Source organism: Pygocentrus nattereri, chromosome 10, assembly GCF_015220715.1.
Source record: "Pygocentrus nattereri isolate fPygNat1 chromosome 10, fPygNat1.pri, whole genome shotgun sequence".
Lineage (NCBI taxonomy): Eukaryota > Metazoa > Chordata > Actinopteri > Characiformes > Serrasalmidae > Pygocentrus > Pygocentrus nattereri.
Genome location: NC_051220.1, coordinates 32,287,128 through 32,305,021, shown reverse-complemented (window position 1 = coordinate 32,305,021; position 17,894 = coordinate 32,287,128). Strand labels below are relative to the sequence as shown.

At 40.1% G+C, this 17,894-nt stretch overlaps 1 protein-coding gene across 2 annotated transcripts; it reads left to right on the top strand.

Moving 5' to 3' along the window:
• The first annotated feature begins 34 nt into the window (after positions 1 to 34).
• On the top strand, positions 35 to 17,574 carry tgfb3 (transforming growth factor, beta 3). Of its 2 annotated transcripts, XM_017690845.2 has the most exons (7): positions 36 to 805; positions 6,645 to 6,808; positions 9,500 to 9,629; positions 11,229 to 11,336; positions 12,536 to 12,704; positions 13,991 to 14,144; positions 15,919 to 17,573. In XM_017690845.2, the coding sequence occupies exons 1-7, from the start codon at positions 457 to 459 to the stop codon at positions 16,075 to 16,077; spliced, it is 1,233 nt and encodes a 410-aa protein (XP_017546334.1). In that variant the 5' UTR covers positions 36 to 456; the 3' UTR covers positions 16,078 to 17,573. The 2 variants fall into 2 exon arrangements, with proteins under 2 accessions (XP_037398071.1, XP_017546334.1); XM_037542174.1 differs by lacking the exon at positions 11,229 to 11,336 and having other exon boundaries at positions 35 to 805; positions 15,919 to 17,574.
• The last annotated feature ends 320 nt before the right edge of the window (positions 17,575 to 17,894 follow it).

Genomic DNA, 17,894 nt, shown 5'->3' with positions numbered 1-17,894 from the left:
GGCCCCGTCCCTATAAAAAGCCGTTAGAGCCCCACAGCTCATCTGCAGCGAGAAGAGGCGCGAGGGGACGAGGGTATAGAGTCCACAACAGCATCTGCTTCGAGGGAATATGCTGGTGGGACAAGAAGGCTTTGAAAAAATAAACTCTTTAGCGTAGCAAAGACTCATGCATTAGCCATGTTATGGAATTCTCCTGGGATGCTTTTTGGAGTGCAGTGCATGGCTGCTGAGCTTAAGTTTACAGGATGGGGAAAACTCTCTCACGACTTGAACTCCAACCAACTGAGAGGATAATCTGGAATTTACTTTCATAGTTTTTTTTTTCTTTTGAAAATATTTTTTTAGAAGTATTTAATTTTTTGCATCAACTACAGCTCACCTTAAGTGAACTGGAACTCTCGTTGGTATTTGAACAAGTGAGGACACACGCACATACACTCACACCCACACACCACCATGCATCTAGGCAGAGCACTTTTGTTTTTCCTCCTCCTCTTGAACAGTGTGACCATGATTTTCTCGCTGTCTACTTGCACCACTGTGGACATTGACCACATCAAGAGGAAGCGAGTGGAGGCCATCCGGGGACAGATCCTGAGCAAACTGCGGCTGACGAGTCCACCGCAAGCTCTGGGTCCCAATCAGGTCCCGTACCAGGTGTTGGCACTCTATAACAGCACCAAAGAGCTGATAGAGGAGTTGGGCAGGGACCGGCAGCAAAGCTGTGGCCAGGATAACACTGAGACTGAGTACTACGCTAAAGAGATACACAAATTCAACATGATCCAAGGACCACCTGAAAACAGTGAGTAACCATAAACAGCTGTTTGTTTAACTGGTTCAAGAGATTTTACTACACTGTTTGATTTAAAGTCTTCCAGTGAGGGACAGTGACAGCCTGTGATCTTGCTAGGAATAACATGAGGCATATTGTTTTAGGCAACAGCTCTGGTTGATTTCTGTCATTAGATCACTACAGCTGGAAACCCAGCACACAGAGTAATAATGTCATTTAATCTGTGGGACTTTGTGATGGAAAATGATGTGCTGTATGAGAATGACCTTCTAATAACGTTTTATTCTGGCATGACACAACTGAAGAGCACAATTGGAAAAATAAAATGAGCACATTCAATAAGGGGGACTATGTGTTTGTAGCTTACATTTCCACTTTAAAGAGTTTAGGATGTTCTTTTGACTATTAACTGCAGGCCAATGAAAGTTCAAGAGGGAGCCAAAATGGTAAACAGAGGACATGCTTTTATCAGATCGTTTATCACTCTCCATTTTAGCATGTTCACCTGAAGCTCAGTGGAAAATACCTCAGTGGATTTTTCCATGAGTCCACAGCAGGCCAGGCCTTGTGGTCCCATCCAAGTTCACACAGGCCCTAGATTTCAGGGGTCAACTCTTGAAACTGCTGTGAAATGGTGGGGAAATAGTGACATGTTGGGCTAACGGTAGGACTTTCTCGACCATTTCATCCCCTCTTTAGAGGAATATTAGCACATGCACTGTCCTCGACCGTGACTGGAGCAGTGTGGGAGCTCGCCAGTCCTTTCCCACTGAGCCAACGACCAGACTGTCTCAGGCAGCCTTTCCACTGGAACCATTTTAACGAGCCTTGCTTATACTGTCCACGGAACAAGTCGTCAGTGTTTTTCCCCCCTTGTCAGACGCCATAACCACGGTTTATGTACATAATTGTCCTTTCAGTTTTTGTCTGGAACCATGTGTTAATATCACAAATGCTTTATAGCAGCCTTTGTAAGTTTTGGACAGGCCTGTAAAGTGATGCTTTTGAGAAGAGCTCATGCGTTCTTCATCTACAGCCTCTCTTGATTAATAATATACGCTTAAGGTCGACCAGCCATCCCATCTATGGCTTAACTCTGCATTCTCCATTGCAGTTAAGTCTCAGGAGAACACAAGCTTTTTGGAAAGTGAAAGAATTGGACTTGGGCCTGTGCAGTGATGGAAGCAGGTCATTGCATCATGTAACTGTTTTTTCAAATCAACAGGTGTTTTATGCTAGAGAGACACTGAACAGACCGTCCTCTGGCTCCCAAACAAGCCCCTGCGCCAAATGTGGATTTCAGGTCAACTAAAGTGCTTCTGACACTCAAAATATACACTCCCTCAGCTACTTTAGCTGCCATACCAAATATATGGCTTATGGTTGCTTCGCCATTTCAAGAAGGCAACTGGCCTGGGAGATCTTCTGGTTATCAAGCAAGCACCCTTTCAGCTTTCATTCCCAGCATGTGCAGATATCGACACAAGAGGAAAGGATTTGCTCCCTCATCGGTAATGGTTTCCAGAGTCAAATAATGTTTATTTCTAATTTCCATTGTGTAATTTGGCCATTAAAGGGGGCCTGTTTTGCTAGAATGCGGTTGATGTCACCATGGAGAAACCAAGGAATGTATATTCACAGTCCACTCGCACCAACTAAAGTACTGACATGCGCATGAATTGCATTTCAGCTGTGTGTGGAATGTGCATAATGATTATTTTTTCTTTTTAAAATGTTTTTATCCAAGCATTTATCCTTTTAGAGACAGATCACGCTTCTAGCAATTTCTCCTCCTTTGTTTGTCTCCAAAAATAGTCAACCAGAGTAATATCGCTTGAAAGCATTTTTGAAATACCAAGTTTGTTTGCCCATTGAGCAGGCCTGAATTTGGTGGGAAAAATGGACTGTTAGAACGTTCTCAGTCTCATACCTGCATTCCATAGCCTTTGCTATGCTAGCTTTGCTTTGGTAAGCTGACTTCTGACCTCTGTAGCACATATCCCAAGAGATAGCAACCCCAAGTCTGAATCTAAGGGACCAAAGACTATCTAATGTCTGTTTTACCAACAGAAAGCAAGACGTCCTTCCACTTAAATTTTGCAAGGGCCACGTTAATTGAACATAATGTTAATTGAGATAGTTAGATGAAGGTGACCTGATCATGAGGATGGTTAATAGTATGTGGCATTAGGTAATCAGTGATTGAGCAGGCAGGGAGGGGAGGATGTGGACTCGAGCTGCAGACAGCACTGCTTCTGATATATGGAATAGTAAGAAGGTGATGTAATTTCCAAGCAAAACAGAGACCAAATTTTCTGGCCAATACTGGAGGGCCAGAGTCCTCCCCCTTACTCTACACACAAACACACACACTCACACACACACACACACACACAGAGGAGATTTTTTCCTCCTCTTCATCCCTGATCAAGTGGAAAAAAGTCTTACTTCTGCAGCAAGCCCTAGCGCATTATCTCATCTAAGCGTAGTCAGCCTACAAGACTGTGTGTGAGTGTATGTGTGTGTCATGATTTATTCAAGAGCCGCCTCATTCAGAGTGCAGAGACACACACAAGAGCTCTGTGTTGTAGTGGTGCTGCTTACTCTAAGACTTTAAATAGCCCAAAGAGTCATTCAGTCAAATGGTCACTTAACATGGGTCAACAACAAAGAGAATGTAAAAGAAATGCCTTTGAAATATCTAGTGGGTGACCCAATTTCAAAGACAGTAGAATTGTTTGAAAGTAGATAATAATACTACTTCATTCATGGCCCAAAATTAAGAAAATATACTAATTTATACAGCTAACAGTACTGTGCAAAAGTTAGAGACCATCCTTCATTTATTTCATTTCCAGTTAAAATGGCCAATGAGTGCCAGTTAATCATTTTTTAGGGGATATTTCTGATAAGATCATATTATATATATATATATATATATATATATATCATAAAACAATTGTATGCATAAGGAAAAAAACAAGTGGAGTAAAATGTATTACAAGATATCTTAATCTGTTAGACCAAAACGGACACATTCAGATAAAGAGTTCCTCCATCTTTGTGAGAGAAGAGAAACCCAAGCCACGTTTGTTTCGATTCTGAAAAAAATCTACAGGTGTTTCTGTCCATCCTTCCACTGTGAGAAGGCAGCTCAAATGCCAAGAGACCATTACTGAAAAAAGGAAACAAAAATAAGATTATTTGCAAAGCAAACAGAGAAGCTTTTGGTGTTCTCAAAACAATGTACTGACCTCAACATCGTTGCGTTTGGGATTACTTGGATTGTGAGAAGGAGAAAATGCAACTAACTTCTAAGACTGAACTTTGGAGGTGTGGAAAAATATCCCTGCAGATTTCTTTAAAAACTGAAAGCAAGTATCCTGAAAAGAAAAGTGTGGACACATTAAATACTGATAAAGGGATATTATATTTAGTTGTTGAAGCTTCTATGTAATTCTGTGTGTACTTTTTTTTCCTAACGATGAAAAATGAATATCTTGTACTTAATGGAAGGTGGTCTAAATGAGGGTGGTCTGTGATCTTCTCACAGTTCTATAAGCTTGTATATCTGAACACATTATGCCCTTTGAACAAGAATTTCAATTATATTAATATATTTCTTCCCGTAGGAGAGGGACTAGAACATGAAACATGTTTTCTTAGGGCAGTCTTTGGAAGATGATTGATAAAGAACTTTTGTACTTTTAGAGTCTGAGAGTTGAAACCCTTTTTAATTAAATTAAAGCTGATAAGAAATTAAATCAGAGGGGAAAAAGCACAGGTCTACATCAACTTTTTTTGCACTCTGAACGTTGTTTCTTGTTAAACGCGGTCCAAATTCTTCCTCAGCAGCTGGCCGGCACGTGACCCTCTTTGCTCCTCTGTTCCATTTCCTGTGTTTACCTCCACTCTCTGACATCTCCAGCAGCCCTCTGGGCACTGTGGCTGTCCTGACTGCAGAGATTGCTTTTTCAGAAGTCTCTGTGTGATGTCACCTGTCGGAGGATGGAGGTACATCCTAGACACAGGAAGACAGGATGGGGGTGCTGGGCCAGCAGTGTCTGGGACACAGCCTTTATAGGATGCTTAGGGAATGATGGAGGACTGTAGTTGCTGCTGTCCTTTCTCTGGAATTGTACGTTTTTTTGAAGATGATCTCACTGATTACCTCAGAAGTTAGACATTATACTCACATACACTGTGTAAGAAACTGAAGTAGTTTATGTGCCTAATTGAAAAAAAATATTATATTATATTATATTATATTATATTAGATGCATAGCAATGATATAAAAAATGTTTTGCAGAAGAAAACTTTATAGCACAAATTAAATCTACTCTATCTTATATACCTTCGATGGTAATTTGGGTATAAACGATAACAGATCAACCAATATTTCTAATATGGGACTATATTTTTTACATGGATATAATCATTTACGATGACAAATGTTGAGGTCAGACTCCTGCTGATGTAAGCATCATGGTGCTAGCCTTCAACTCGGATGTGTTAAAGGGGGCTGTAAATTATAATTTTGTATTTTACCCAATTATGCCAACAATCCCCCACACTCATAGTCATGGAACAAATTACCTAGAGACTAATGCCTTGGCAAAATTAGGCCATAATGTGAAATCCACCTTAAACCATTGCAATGGGAAAAATGAGATCATCCAAAAGGAAACCAAAGGCTTGATTAGAATTTCAAATCTCCTCTCAAAGAGGGGCTTTCCACCTTCAGCAGGAGGACCACAGTATTGAAAGAGAGCAATAGACAATACAGAACAAGGCTTTTGTAGATTCTCGGACCTTGTGGAAAGTTACTGCAATATTTGACTGAACTTTGAAAAGGTTGTTTGGAAAAGGGACATGGAAAACACAATCATTAGTCAAAGTGCCAGATCTGTAAACCGGTATCAAAGATCAAACGCTTTATAAAGAATAGCATTCCAGGCCGATCATGTTGTCATACAGTTCTTTCTGTGTCCCTGTTAACTGCACCTAAATAGCTGATGACTTGGCTGTAAATCGGTGTTTCCATGTGGCTTATAAAATAGTGGCCATGTGCTTGTTTTGTTCAGCACTGCATGCACCCAGGCTACAAAAATAATAAGCGAATTGAGCTGCATTAGTGGCCAGAAAAAAATAAATGAATGCCTATCTGGAGTGCTTAAGAAATAGGTATACACAGGAGTCTTTCTAGAACTGCACTGCACAGCATAATCTGTTCATTACATAAATATAGCCTACCACATTTCTCGTGCCATCCAACCAGCTAGGGATTTCATGGATTGCTAATGGATTGTGGTCTGTCATCAACTTGCTCAGCTTTTAGAAGTCATTTAAAGTAGTTTTACATGAAACACTGGAATGATCTGATGATCTGAGAGGACCCTGAATGCTGTTTGTACGTCTGTTCAAAGGCACGATTGCGTATGTGGGCAGTTTTAGCCATAGAGCAAGCACAAATCATAGTTTTGCTAATCGGTTGACAGACGTTCCTCCTAAAACACTCAACCTTTGGGAGTTTACAGCTCAGAGGCACCTGTTCTGTAGTAGAGTGAGTGGGAGGAACCGCATTGGTATCCCAGGCCCTTTCGGCCTAGTTCACCAACCTTGCATGGGACATTTGGTTTTCATTTTATGACTTCAACTTGTTGCTAACTTTTCCTCTGTAAAGCACAAACAGATGGGACGTGGCTTTTGCCTGCACACTCTCCTCAAGCGAGTAATCACTTTCATTCACATCAGAGGGAGATTGAGATCTGAGAATCTAAATTGAATTTAGGCAGTGATGCTCCATAAAAATGCACTGGGAGAAACCTTTGCTCTCTTGCCTTGCAGATGACCTGCCCTACTGTCCCAAAGGAATAACATCCAAAGTGTTTCGCTTTAATGTTTCATCCATGGAGAAGAATTCCACCAACCTGTTCCGAGCAGAATTCCGTGCTCTGCGGGTGCCCAACTCCAGCGCCAAGAGGAATGAGCAGCGCATTGAGCTCTATCAGGTAGGCGTTATTCTTTTTGGGTATGTGGTTTTTCATGACAAATACAGGACTTGGCTGAGTCACTAATGGATTTTAAGAGCTACTCTACAGTAAGTCTCAGGTTATAACTAATGATAAGTACTGTAAAAGCAGTAATAGAATTCCTACTAAAGACCCTAAAGTGTCAGGAGCAGATGCTAAAACACATTTAACCCCTTAAACTCAGGGTTAATTATTATTAATACACATTATCCAGTAACTACTACACTACAACTACTAATATGTACGTTACATAGTTATATGAATGAAGAAAAGTATATCCACATGCCTTAGCATATAAAGGAACAATACAGCTCCCAACAAGAGTTGATTTCTCAGAATTGAGTTGATTGAGAATGATTTCTCAGAATTCTAATATTTCTATAATTCACTTTTACATTTTTTCTTAACCTCTTAAATTCCTAGGCTTACTACATACAAAGATTTATTTTTCAGTAGCTATCAGAATTTTAATTGCAAAATAATGTAGCTTTTCTTAGGTTATAGAGGTGTGTTAAGGGGGTTTACCGTTTAAATTCCCAGGCCTACTATATTCTAAGGCTTGTTATTCAGCGATCACATTGAAAACAATACACAGTAACAGAGAGTTAGCAGGGAGAAATGGAGGCCTGGACCCATCTGACTGAAGGTGAAGGTTAAATCAGACCTATGGGGAAAACTAGTGATCTACAAGAATGCTATAGTTTTTTGGCTTGAGCACTGAGCTAACAGACATTTCAAAGATGAATACAAAAGTTCTTTGTACCAACAGAACAGAACAAAGTTGGTTGGCATGCACATCTGATCTCCATATTCTTTGGTTTTACAATTTTTTTATATAATTTGAAAATGCCTGCTGTCCTTTATGTTGTGCTGATATTTCACATTGAACAGATCATTAGAAATAGTTAAAAATTGCTTAAATTAATTAACATTAACTTACATTGAATGCTATGAATGTTTTTTTCTTCTCCTGTAAAGTTACTTTTTGGGAGACTTTATTGAAGATTTTGTTCTGACAGTGACAGTTTGTCCTAATCCATTCGATCCTAGACTTATTACTCGCTTATTAATCTTATTATTCAACAAGTACTATGAATAATTAAGTAACTATGTAACTTATATTTGGTAGTTATGTAGTTATGAATGAAGACTTGACGTGTGGGTCCACTGTCAGTCTTTAGGATGTAAAGGGTTAAAGTAAGCTTTTTTTTTCTTTTTTTTTTAATTCGCACAGTTAACTCCCAGGCCAGCAGTTTCTTAACACCAGACGCTATTATATATCATCATGGATCTGATCGTGGGACCAAAAAAGGACACTGAATACTGAATTTATATCAAGTCCCCTAACTCTTGCTTCTCCAGTTTTTCAAGGCACTGATCTTTATTCCAGGCGCCGGCGAATGGATTATACAGAAGTGCATTTGCACAATTTAGCTGAACAAAGGAAGTATTCTGAGAAAGCCTGAGTAAAGCTTGCTTTTCTGCCTCTGTCATAGCCAGAGTGTGGTAACGTAATACAGTGAGCGAAGGTGAGAGTTGTAGAAGATATATTGTGCTTAGAGGCATATTACAAATACACGTAGTCTGTGTACGTACATATATACTTAGAGTGTATATATGAGGTGAGGGGGGATTTTGGGTCGGTTTCCTCATTAATCTCCCAGGAGAGGCTGGGAGCCCTGATCAAGTTCCAGCGTTTCCTGCCAGAGAGACGTGCGTCTCCGGCCCTGCATACCACTTCTCTTCTCCGCCAGGCGCTGGCCACGGCGCAGGCCCAGCCTGACAGGACCACAGATGGTTTCCAGGAGCCCTGCAGGAGATAGAGGCCGGGTCAGCCACTGGAAGGAGGAGGCAGAGGGGAAAGGGAGGGGAAATGGGGGTGCAAAGTGAGAGCCTCACCCCCACACATTTGCCTGAAGCTGATTGGCAGGAGTTCTAGAGGCTGAAGCTTTAGCGTGGGCTGCCTGAGTGGTCTCACAGGACCCCATCCTCAGCTTGAGTCTCACAGGAAGTTAGATTAGGTCCTGACGCTGCTCAAAATCTACTTATTCTAGCCTCTTTATAGTAAGCCAGATAGTTTTGGAAATGTCTAATGCACTATGGGGAAGTATAGTGATTTTATCAGGTGAAAATAAACATTAGATGTTATAGTACTGACTGTGGCTTTCAGCTACTTCAAGGCCTTCTGAGTAGAACGATGTGGTCAGTTTTTTTTTGTTAACTTAGAAAAACATTCAAAACTATGCTTTATTACCTTATTTTCCCAAATAAGTTCAAGTGTAAAACAGTGTGGTGTAAATCTTGAAGAGCACTGGAGAAGCAGTTTATACTGAACTGGTAAAAGGGGCTACATGCAGGCATTAACATGCAATATGGGGATATCTCACACACCAGGAGTCACATTTTCCATGAGGGAGAGAGGAGAATGCTTTGGCCTCGGGCATCCTTGAGTGTCTGGCTCAGACAGTGCTGGCCAGGCCAATGTCTGGAGCTTGTGTGTGTGTGTGTGTGTAAGTGTATGTTACCATATGACACAACCGCTCATACTAGCAATCAAAATTTTATTTTGCTGTTAAAAAATAGCAAAAACTATGTCTAGAACAGTTTGGAGAGGAGGTTAGTGCTGAACTGAGTATCAGTGTACTAGTGTTGCTGCTGTTTGATTGCCAGATACTCCGACTTGATGAGCACATTGCGAAGCAGAGGTACATTGGGGGCAAGAACGTCCTGACCAAGGGAACACCAGAGTGGGTCTCCTTTGATGTCACAGAGACAGTGAGGGAGTGGCTTATGTACAGAGGTGAGTTAAAGCTAACATTACACCAATACTGATAATGTAACAGATCTGATACTGGCACTGGCAGTACAGTATAGGTATTTACAACACATAATACCAATACCATGAAGCAATTTCTGACTGAGTGATGCTTTCATGCACACCAGTAGATGGAGCTTAACTGAAGCAAGCAACATGTTGGCAGTGTGGGATTATTTTACAAGCAGTAGCAGGCCCACAGACAGACATTTTAGTGGACAGGAGCTCAAGAGGAAAAAAGGACAACATGAACATTAAACAATTTAATTAACTGTATATTAATATTCAGGAAAGTTTTTCCAAAGCAGCAGCTTTACTATCTGTAAAAGACTGGAACCCCAGTCACCAGTGTGTAATCCCCACATATAAATCTCATTTTTTTTACAATAATAAAAACTTGGTGTAGCAAGTTAATAACACCCCTTACTGCCAACATCATGTTTGGTTGTTGTAATAAGCACATCATGGAATGAGCTGTTTTCTTAAAGAGATTATCTATATTTTATTGGTGGGATTTCTAGTGGTCAGCACTGTGCCAGAGGGTGCACCCAAGAGTGATGCTTGTAGAACCCAAGCTGACCCATGAGCTCTATTCCCTGGACAAGTCTAAGCTAAGCCTCACGGAATCAGATTTTGAAGAACACACTTCCAAGAGGGAAGTGTTCAGTCTGAGGGTAAAGTGCTGAGTACAATCAGCAAAGATATCAATACATTAAATTTACTGAAACACTGAAAGTTCAATAAGTTATCCAACCACTAAAATGCCATTCAAGCTCAGTATGTTTTATTTGTGACACCTAACACTATCTTTAGCAAAACATTTATACAGTGAAATGGTATAAATATCAGAATTTATAAGCACCTACGTAGTATTATTGGTACCGCAGTATCAGTAAGTATAAGGGTCAGTATTAGCATGTCTTATAAAGTGGTTTAAGGTTTTCATAGACATGCATACATTAAAGAATGTCTGGAGCCAATAAGGCTATCTGATAGGGATAGCTAAAAGCAATTGGAAATTAGTTTCAAATTCTGGTATTAGATGCACATTTAGATTTGGGACAGTAAGATTTCTCTTGGATGTCTGCACTGCAATAGTATTCTAGACTGGAGGTATCCATAGAAATATAACCTTAGCAGAGGGTTATTTTAACCTTTTTGCCAAGTCTCTTATTTCGCTGTCTAAGGAGTCCATATGATTCATATGTAAGATATAATAAGCATTTTGGAGTTTCTGAAGTGTCTTACCAAGGTAAATAGCTTGAAAATAGATATTATAAACCACCCTAGTTGAGTTTGCATTTTTCAGTAGGGAAAAAACTGAATCTGGAAACTTATTCTAATGAGAACAGTTCTGAAAACAAATGTGTTTGACAGTAAATTGTGTTTGTCCCAGCCTTAGTTGGAATGGAACAGTTGGAACTTAACAAGCTGCAAAATGAAAATATTTAAATCATGGTTTCAGGAAATAACAAATAACAATTTATATTAATACAAAAAAAGTTTTGACAGGGCACAGGATTTAGACCATTTGGTCAGCTTCTAGCATCACTGAATTGCATATTCTCTCCAAATGCTGTGCAGAGACTAACCTTGGCCTGGAGATCAGTGTGCACTGTCCCTGTCACACCTTCAACCCAAATGGTGACATCATTGAGAAAGTCAGTGAGGTGCTGGAAGTCAAATTCAAAGGTGAGATGCACTGGAGCCAGGAAAAGCACATAGGCTTCCATCATTTTCCTCAGTTTGATTGCAGTGTGGGTGGAACGATGTAACCTATATCCATCACTGAATGAATTCAGAAGACAACACTGCTGTTTTACAAAAATAATTTTGGACCGATTTGAGCTGGCAATTACAAGCCAACGTTTTACTCACTTAAATAAATGAAATTCATTGATTACTGGTACTAAATTGGGCAGCTTGATTAAATACATTCTGACTTTTTTGGCACAGCTGATTGTGACTCTTGGTTCAAAAGCTTAGTCAGCAGGTCTATAAAGTATTGTAACATATTTGGGAAATTGCTATATTGCATCATTACTTTGTGAATCAATGCTAAATACTACAGCAAAGTTTGGACCACTAGTTGGAAATTGTGCTTGGGTGATGTAGTTGTCAGGGAAAACGTGATCACTCCATTTTTGTCATTTTTCATTTATTTTATCAGTAAAAATGCCAACTACCCTTTTTATTGTGTTGAAATTCCATGGTAAATGGAACAATAGAAATGCTGCAAAATCACTTGGAAAAAATCTTGCTCCATTATCTGCCATTCAAAGTTAAAGTTTTTTGCTTCACTGTACAGTTCTTGGTGGAAAGCTTCTCTCATTTCTTTGAGGTTCCTCAGTAATTCTGTTTTTGTCACCTCATCTCTGCTTCCCTCTACCATTTCTACCCAGGATAACATAAATGCCTTCTGAAGTTCTGTCCAACACATGTGGGTCTAAGTTGTAGAGGGAGATAATGCTGACAGAGAAGGACAGAGATTGTGAGCTTGATCATGGGAACACACTTGAGTGTGGAATCTCACTTAGTGTTGGGGGGCCTCAGGGTCTTGGGGTTTTGGGAATTCTCCCTACTCCATCAACGGGCTTCAGTGCGAGGAATGCACTGCTGCCACGGGCGCTCAGACTCTTGGCCCTGAATTAAAGAGGGGCGTCCGTATCCACTGGCGACGCTTCTCCTGGGACCTAAGCTGCTTTTTCTATCAGGGACAGATTGGATGAGCAGACGGCTGAAGGGGGAGAATGGAGGGGCCTGTTCTGATGGGATAAGTTGTAGAACAATGACCATTGGTGGGCTGAAGTACCAGAGATTGGAGAAGCAAAGCAGTAGCATGGCTTATATTTGTCCTTCAGCACCCACTGAGCTGTGTGGTTGTTGTGTAGGTATGGATCTGGAGTATGATGAGAACCGCTGGGACCTGGGCCGACTGAAGAAGCAAAAGGAGCAGCTCCTACCCCACCTCATCCTGATGATGCTGCCGCCCCATCGCCTGGATGTCCCACCAACTTCCAGACGGCGCAAAAGGGCACTGGACACCAACTACTGCTTCTCGTGAGGAGTTTTTCTAAATAGTTTAATAAATAGTGTTTATTGTACATTTCATATTGTTACATAAAACACCTGTTCACAAGTTTGGCATTAATGTTTCTTTAATATAAAACAAGCTTGGCAGCAGATAAGTTCATAACATGATTCTGTTAGTTCATCCCTGAATTAGCAATTGTAGGCAAAATTTTAGACATTTCTAGCATATTCATAATGATTCACTTCTTGTAAGTCGCTCAGGATAAGAGTGTCTGCTAAATGCTGTAAATGTAAATGTAAATAATGATGAACAGAGCTGTAGATGATTCTAAAATGACCAAGAAAGCTAAATAGCTGCAAGAATGGATTTATATTAAATTGAATATTCAGAATGCCTTGTGGTGGTCAAACCTGAAGGCAGATAACTTGACAAAACCTGACTATAAATAGATAATTATAATATATTGTTTATCCAAAAATAGTATCACGTAATAGAACACCTAAAACTACATTTTGATGTATAGTTAATAACATGCAGATCTACACTGTATATTATTGTATATAAAATAACAACATAAAATTATTAACATAAGTGATTCCAAACTTTTGAACAGTGTTATTTGTTTAGTGAAATAAAAATCATGAACGAGAACAGATTCTCTTTCTCTTGGCTCACCAAGGAATCTGTCTCACAGAACCACAACATACTGCCACAATGGAAAATAAAAACAGAAATCAACAACAAAACATTTATATTTCATCACTGAAGTGAGTTTGCCAGTCCTCTCTAGTCTGCATTCCAATTACTATTAGCACACCACAGTTCCCTTAAGAGACTGTATGACTAAACCTCTAATTGGCATCTGACAGCTTTAACCATGGAAGAAGAATCAGCAAGTTGAGATCTGTCCCTGTATTCAAATCAGAGTAGGCTCGTCTCTAGCGCGCTCCTCACCGCGAGGATTCCTTGTTTTACCTCACCGACAACATTAGACGCCTGGGCCCAGTCCAGGAGGGAAAAAAATGACACACCTCGCAGTGGAATTTCTGAGCCTCCAAAGACACAGCCTGAGCTGTTTATAAGGCAATACAGAATGAAAATAGAAGGCTTAAAACGTCAAGCAAGAATTAGCTGTATTACTTCATTGAGGCTATGGAAATGTCTTCAAATGAATGCATAGAGTGTGCCAAGAAAGTAGAGTACCGGAATAAAGAGGTATATGGTGTGCTTGGAAATGAATAGAGAGGCAGTGGAGCAATTGATCAGTCACTGTCTGTTTTATTCTCTCTCTCCCTCTCTCTCACTGCTGCAGTAATTATGAGGAGAACTGCTGTGTTCGCCGGCTCTACATCGATTTCCGTCAGGATTTGGGCTGGAGATGGATTCATGAGCCTAAAGGATACCACGCTAACTTCTGCTCAGGGCCATGCCCATACCTGCGCAGTGCTGACACCACTCACAGCACGGTGAGCAAGGGGACGAATGGGACATGATCCTGTTTATTAGTTTACTTATTGCAACTTTTACAGGGAGGGCCTTTAACAGCAACAAAAGCGAACATATAAAATAGATGTCTCCTTGCAAGTGCACCATAATAGTATGCACTGTGTTGCCACTTTGTGGGCATATAAATACTGTAGGCCATTTGCTTTGATGCAGTTTGTCAGCCTCCCTCTACTCCATCCATCAATGGAATGGGACAATCAATAGCACCACTGCTTTTATTACTTGGGTCATTCTTAACACTGCATTTAAGAAACCTATATGGCAGTGGCACAAATGCATCAGGCACAGCAGTGTTGCTGGGGTTTTAAACACCTCATTGTCGCTGCTGGGTTGAGTGTACACCACCAACCAAAAATGTCCACCATGTGGTCAGGAACGAACCACTGATGACAGGCTAGAGGATGGCTCTACGCAAACTGTGCAAAGACAACAGTGAGCTACAGTCTCTAACTACCCCTATAAAGTATACCAACAAAGGCATGAGTTTCTAAAAAAGTAGGCAGTAAGTGTACACAGTGGTCAAAATCCCAGATGTAGCCGTGCCTGATACATTGGTATCACACAACATCATGCTACTACCACACCAGTGTCACAGCTGTGTAATGAATCCAAATAATATCAGCTCAGCAGTGGTCTTGTAGTGGTCCCTTCACAATGATGGATGTGGTAGATGGGGGCTGATCAACTGTGTAGCTACAAATGGGCCACAGTCAGTGAATATATATCTAAATGGTAGGTGTACCTGACAAAATAGCCAATAAGTGTAGCTACAAGGTAGGTGCACCTAAGAAACTGTCAACTCACTGTAGCTTATTTAAAGGACCCCTATCATGGAAAACAATTTTCTTAACATGCTTAAATGTACATAAATTGTTATGGTTTTGTATTGATTTAAAAAACAGTAATGCAGCAGATTCGATCAACAACACATCAACACCACAAAAGGGTTAAAGTAGCATGTAAACACTGCATGATTCACTCCCCAGTGCTTATAGTATATAGACAGATGTTAAGCTGCAAAATCAACCTGACTAGTTAGGCAAGTCAAGAATTTTCAGTTCCAGAGTATAATAAATTCTTTCACACTCTCACAGCATGACAGGATCAGAAAATGAAGCTAAAAAGATACCAAAGTGCTTCCAGCTCACAATTTCCACTCAATGTCTCAAATGTCTTTAAGGCATCAAGGCAAGATCTGGAAAACTAAGAAAACTGTCAGACAGAATTGCTCATATGCTGGTCAGTGAGGCAAATCAGAACCAGCCAGAAGCATTTTTACCTTGCCTGTTCACAAGTGTTTCAGCTCAGAATGCTTTTTAAATAAAAAGCAGCCAATCAGACCAGAGATAATTTACATATTTCAGTCTTAAAGGAACAGCAACAAAACTGGCTGTTTTTAATTTTAAGGGATTGAAAATTATTTATGTAAAAATTAATTATGACTGTTTTTGGTACAAATGTCATAAATGAAAGGGGCAGTCATGGGCTGGAGGTTAGGGAACTGGCCCTGTAACACTGCCCCCGTGTGTGCGTGTGTGTGTGCTGTTTCACTGCACGGATGGGCTGTGAAATTCCCCATTGTGGGACTAATAAGGGTCACTTAATCTGATTTAATCTAAAAATGTAGGATATGGGCTCTTTAACATTCACACATAAGATGTGATGAGCAGACAAGCTGTTCAGTGTGCTTTTAATTCCACAATAATAACACTACATTCTTACCTTCTTCCATAGTTGCTGAGCCTGTACAACACTCTGAACCCAGAGGCGTCAGCCTCACCCTGCTGCGTGCCACAGGACCTAGAGCCTCTAACCATCCTTTACTATGTGGGACGAACACCAAAAGTCGAGCAACTTTCCAACATGATTGTCAAATCTTGCAAGTGCAGCTGAGGGTTTCGGTATGACTGGCAGCCCCACAGAGGTCCTAACACTTTGGTAAGAAGAGGGAGGAGTGAGAGAGGCGAGAACTGGACTTAAAAATACCTCTATGTATCCTTCTCACCCACTTTGAGGCCCTGGAGCATGATGCTTCAAAGCACTACATCACCTATGAGTTTTGTTTCAAGGTGGATTTGCCACCAAATGCTACTATACCAACCCTCGGACCTCCACACAGACCATCTGAACTGGTTTTCCCCTGCATTTTTTCATTTTTTTTTTGCTCTCCTTTCCTTGTTGCTTTTTTAGAATTTTGAACTGTACGTGCTTCCATGCAACTCGTCTTGGGCATTTCTGAACCAGTCGAATCACTTAAAACAACAGTGCTTACTTAATGACAAATGCAGAAGCTGCTTTATCCAGGATGACTCAGCAGCTGAGGTCAGGACACCAAGGACGACTGATAATGCCTACTGGATATATTAAAAACAGACTTAAAGTTAATGAGCATCACCTGGCTGTTGCTAAGGTGATCGGCAGGTTTTTCTTTTTCGTTTAAATTGTAAAGCCTTGACGCACAGGATTCATCTATGCTGAAAGTTGTGCTGTGGTCTTCACAGTTCCCTACTGTTCGTCTACAAGACAGGCTAACAGATGCCAATTATCTTACAAATAATGTTATTAATGATACAGATATGCTGGAAAGAAACATTTCTGAAAAATGTTTTTTTGTTTTGGTTGTTTACCTCCGTTACACATTGGAATCTTTTAGGGATATTCGGTCATTAGGGCTGCATGAAGCAGACAGTACAATGTAAAATGATGTATGACACTACATGAAATCGAAACTAGATCACAAACTGTAAGTTTTTTTTTTTTTTTTTAACTGCTATTACTCTTGAGACACCTTTTTTATTAAAAATAGTCTTGGACAAATAGACTGAATTTGGAGATTTTCTGCAACTGTAATGCAAGACAAAGTATGTAAGGTTATCTCATGCAGTTGTTGTATAATGGTGTATTGAAAACATACTGTATTTATTTCTGGAATATTTGGAAAACTGGATCATCTGATACGAGGTCATGAATGCATTGAGTACTGTAAGGGTAGATATAGTGACTGTGGTTTTTCTGTGTAAGATTCTGCACATTACTATTTATTTGAGCTCCATACAGCCCTCTCAAAATATAGATACCTGGATCCTTTACTGTAATTTGTGTCTATGCAAGCCCTTACAATGGTTTTAAAGAGGAACTGGTTACACTTGTGCATCAAGCCACTAAAGCCAATGGTCATACATCAGTTTCTGTCCACACTTTAGTATGTGATTTGACAAGATTGGGATGAGCATTGGGAAATGAAAGGTACCCTGTGTTCAACTTTACAGTTTAATTTATGACAGATGGCATCTCGCTGCTGTCGGAAAAAAACCTTGTATTTCCATTTTTGTCTTTTTCAGTTTTTGATATAATTTGATCATACCTGTTGTCCTTTACATTGTGTGTCATTTTAATGATGAATGGACAAAAGGAAACGACCCAAAAAGATTTCTGGTTCCATTGACTTATATTCAAAGTAAAGTAGGTTTTTCCCTTCTGTAAAGTTACCATTTTGGAGATACAAGGTTTTCTTCAGACAACAGCGAAATGAAGCCTTCATCTTTTCAAACTGCAATACATGTTTCAATTGCTCAGATATCTAACCTGCCTATAAAATTCTCTCAGTAGGCTGTTCTAAGTCTCCTGTGGTCTCAACAATTAAATCAAACTGCAGTATCAGAAACCTGATCAGAATATACTACAGCCATCCATTGCAGAGAGTCCAGTTA

Coding starts and splice junctions, on each gene's coding strand:
- tgfb3 (XM_017690845.2), top strand. CDS start 457: ATGCATCTAGGCAGAGCACTTTTGTTTTTCCTCCTCCTCTTGAACAGT. Junction 9,630..11,228: donor GGAGTGGCTTATGTACAGAG/GTGAGTTAAAGC, acceptor AATGCTGTGCAG/AGACTAACCTTGGCCTGGAG. Junction 12,705..13,990: donor GACACCAACTACTGCTTCTC/GTGAGGAGTTTT, acceptor TCACTGCTGCAG/TAATTATGAGGAGAACTGCT.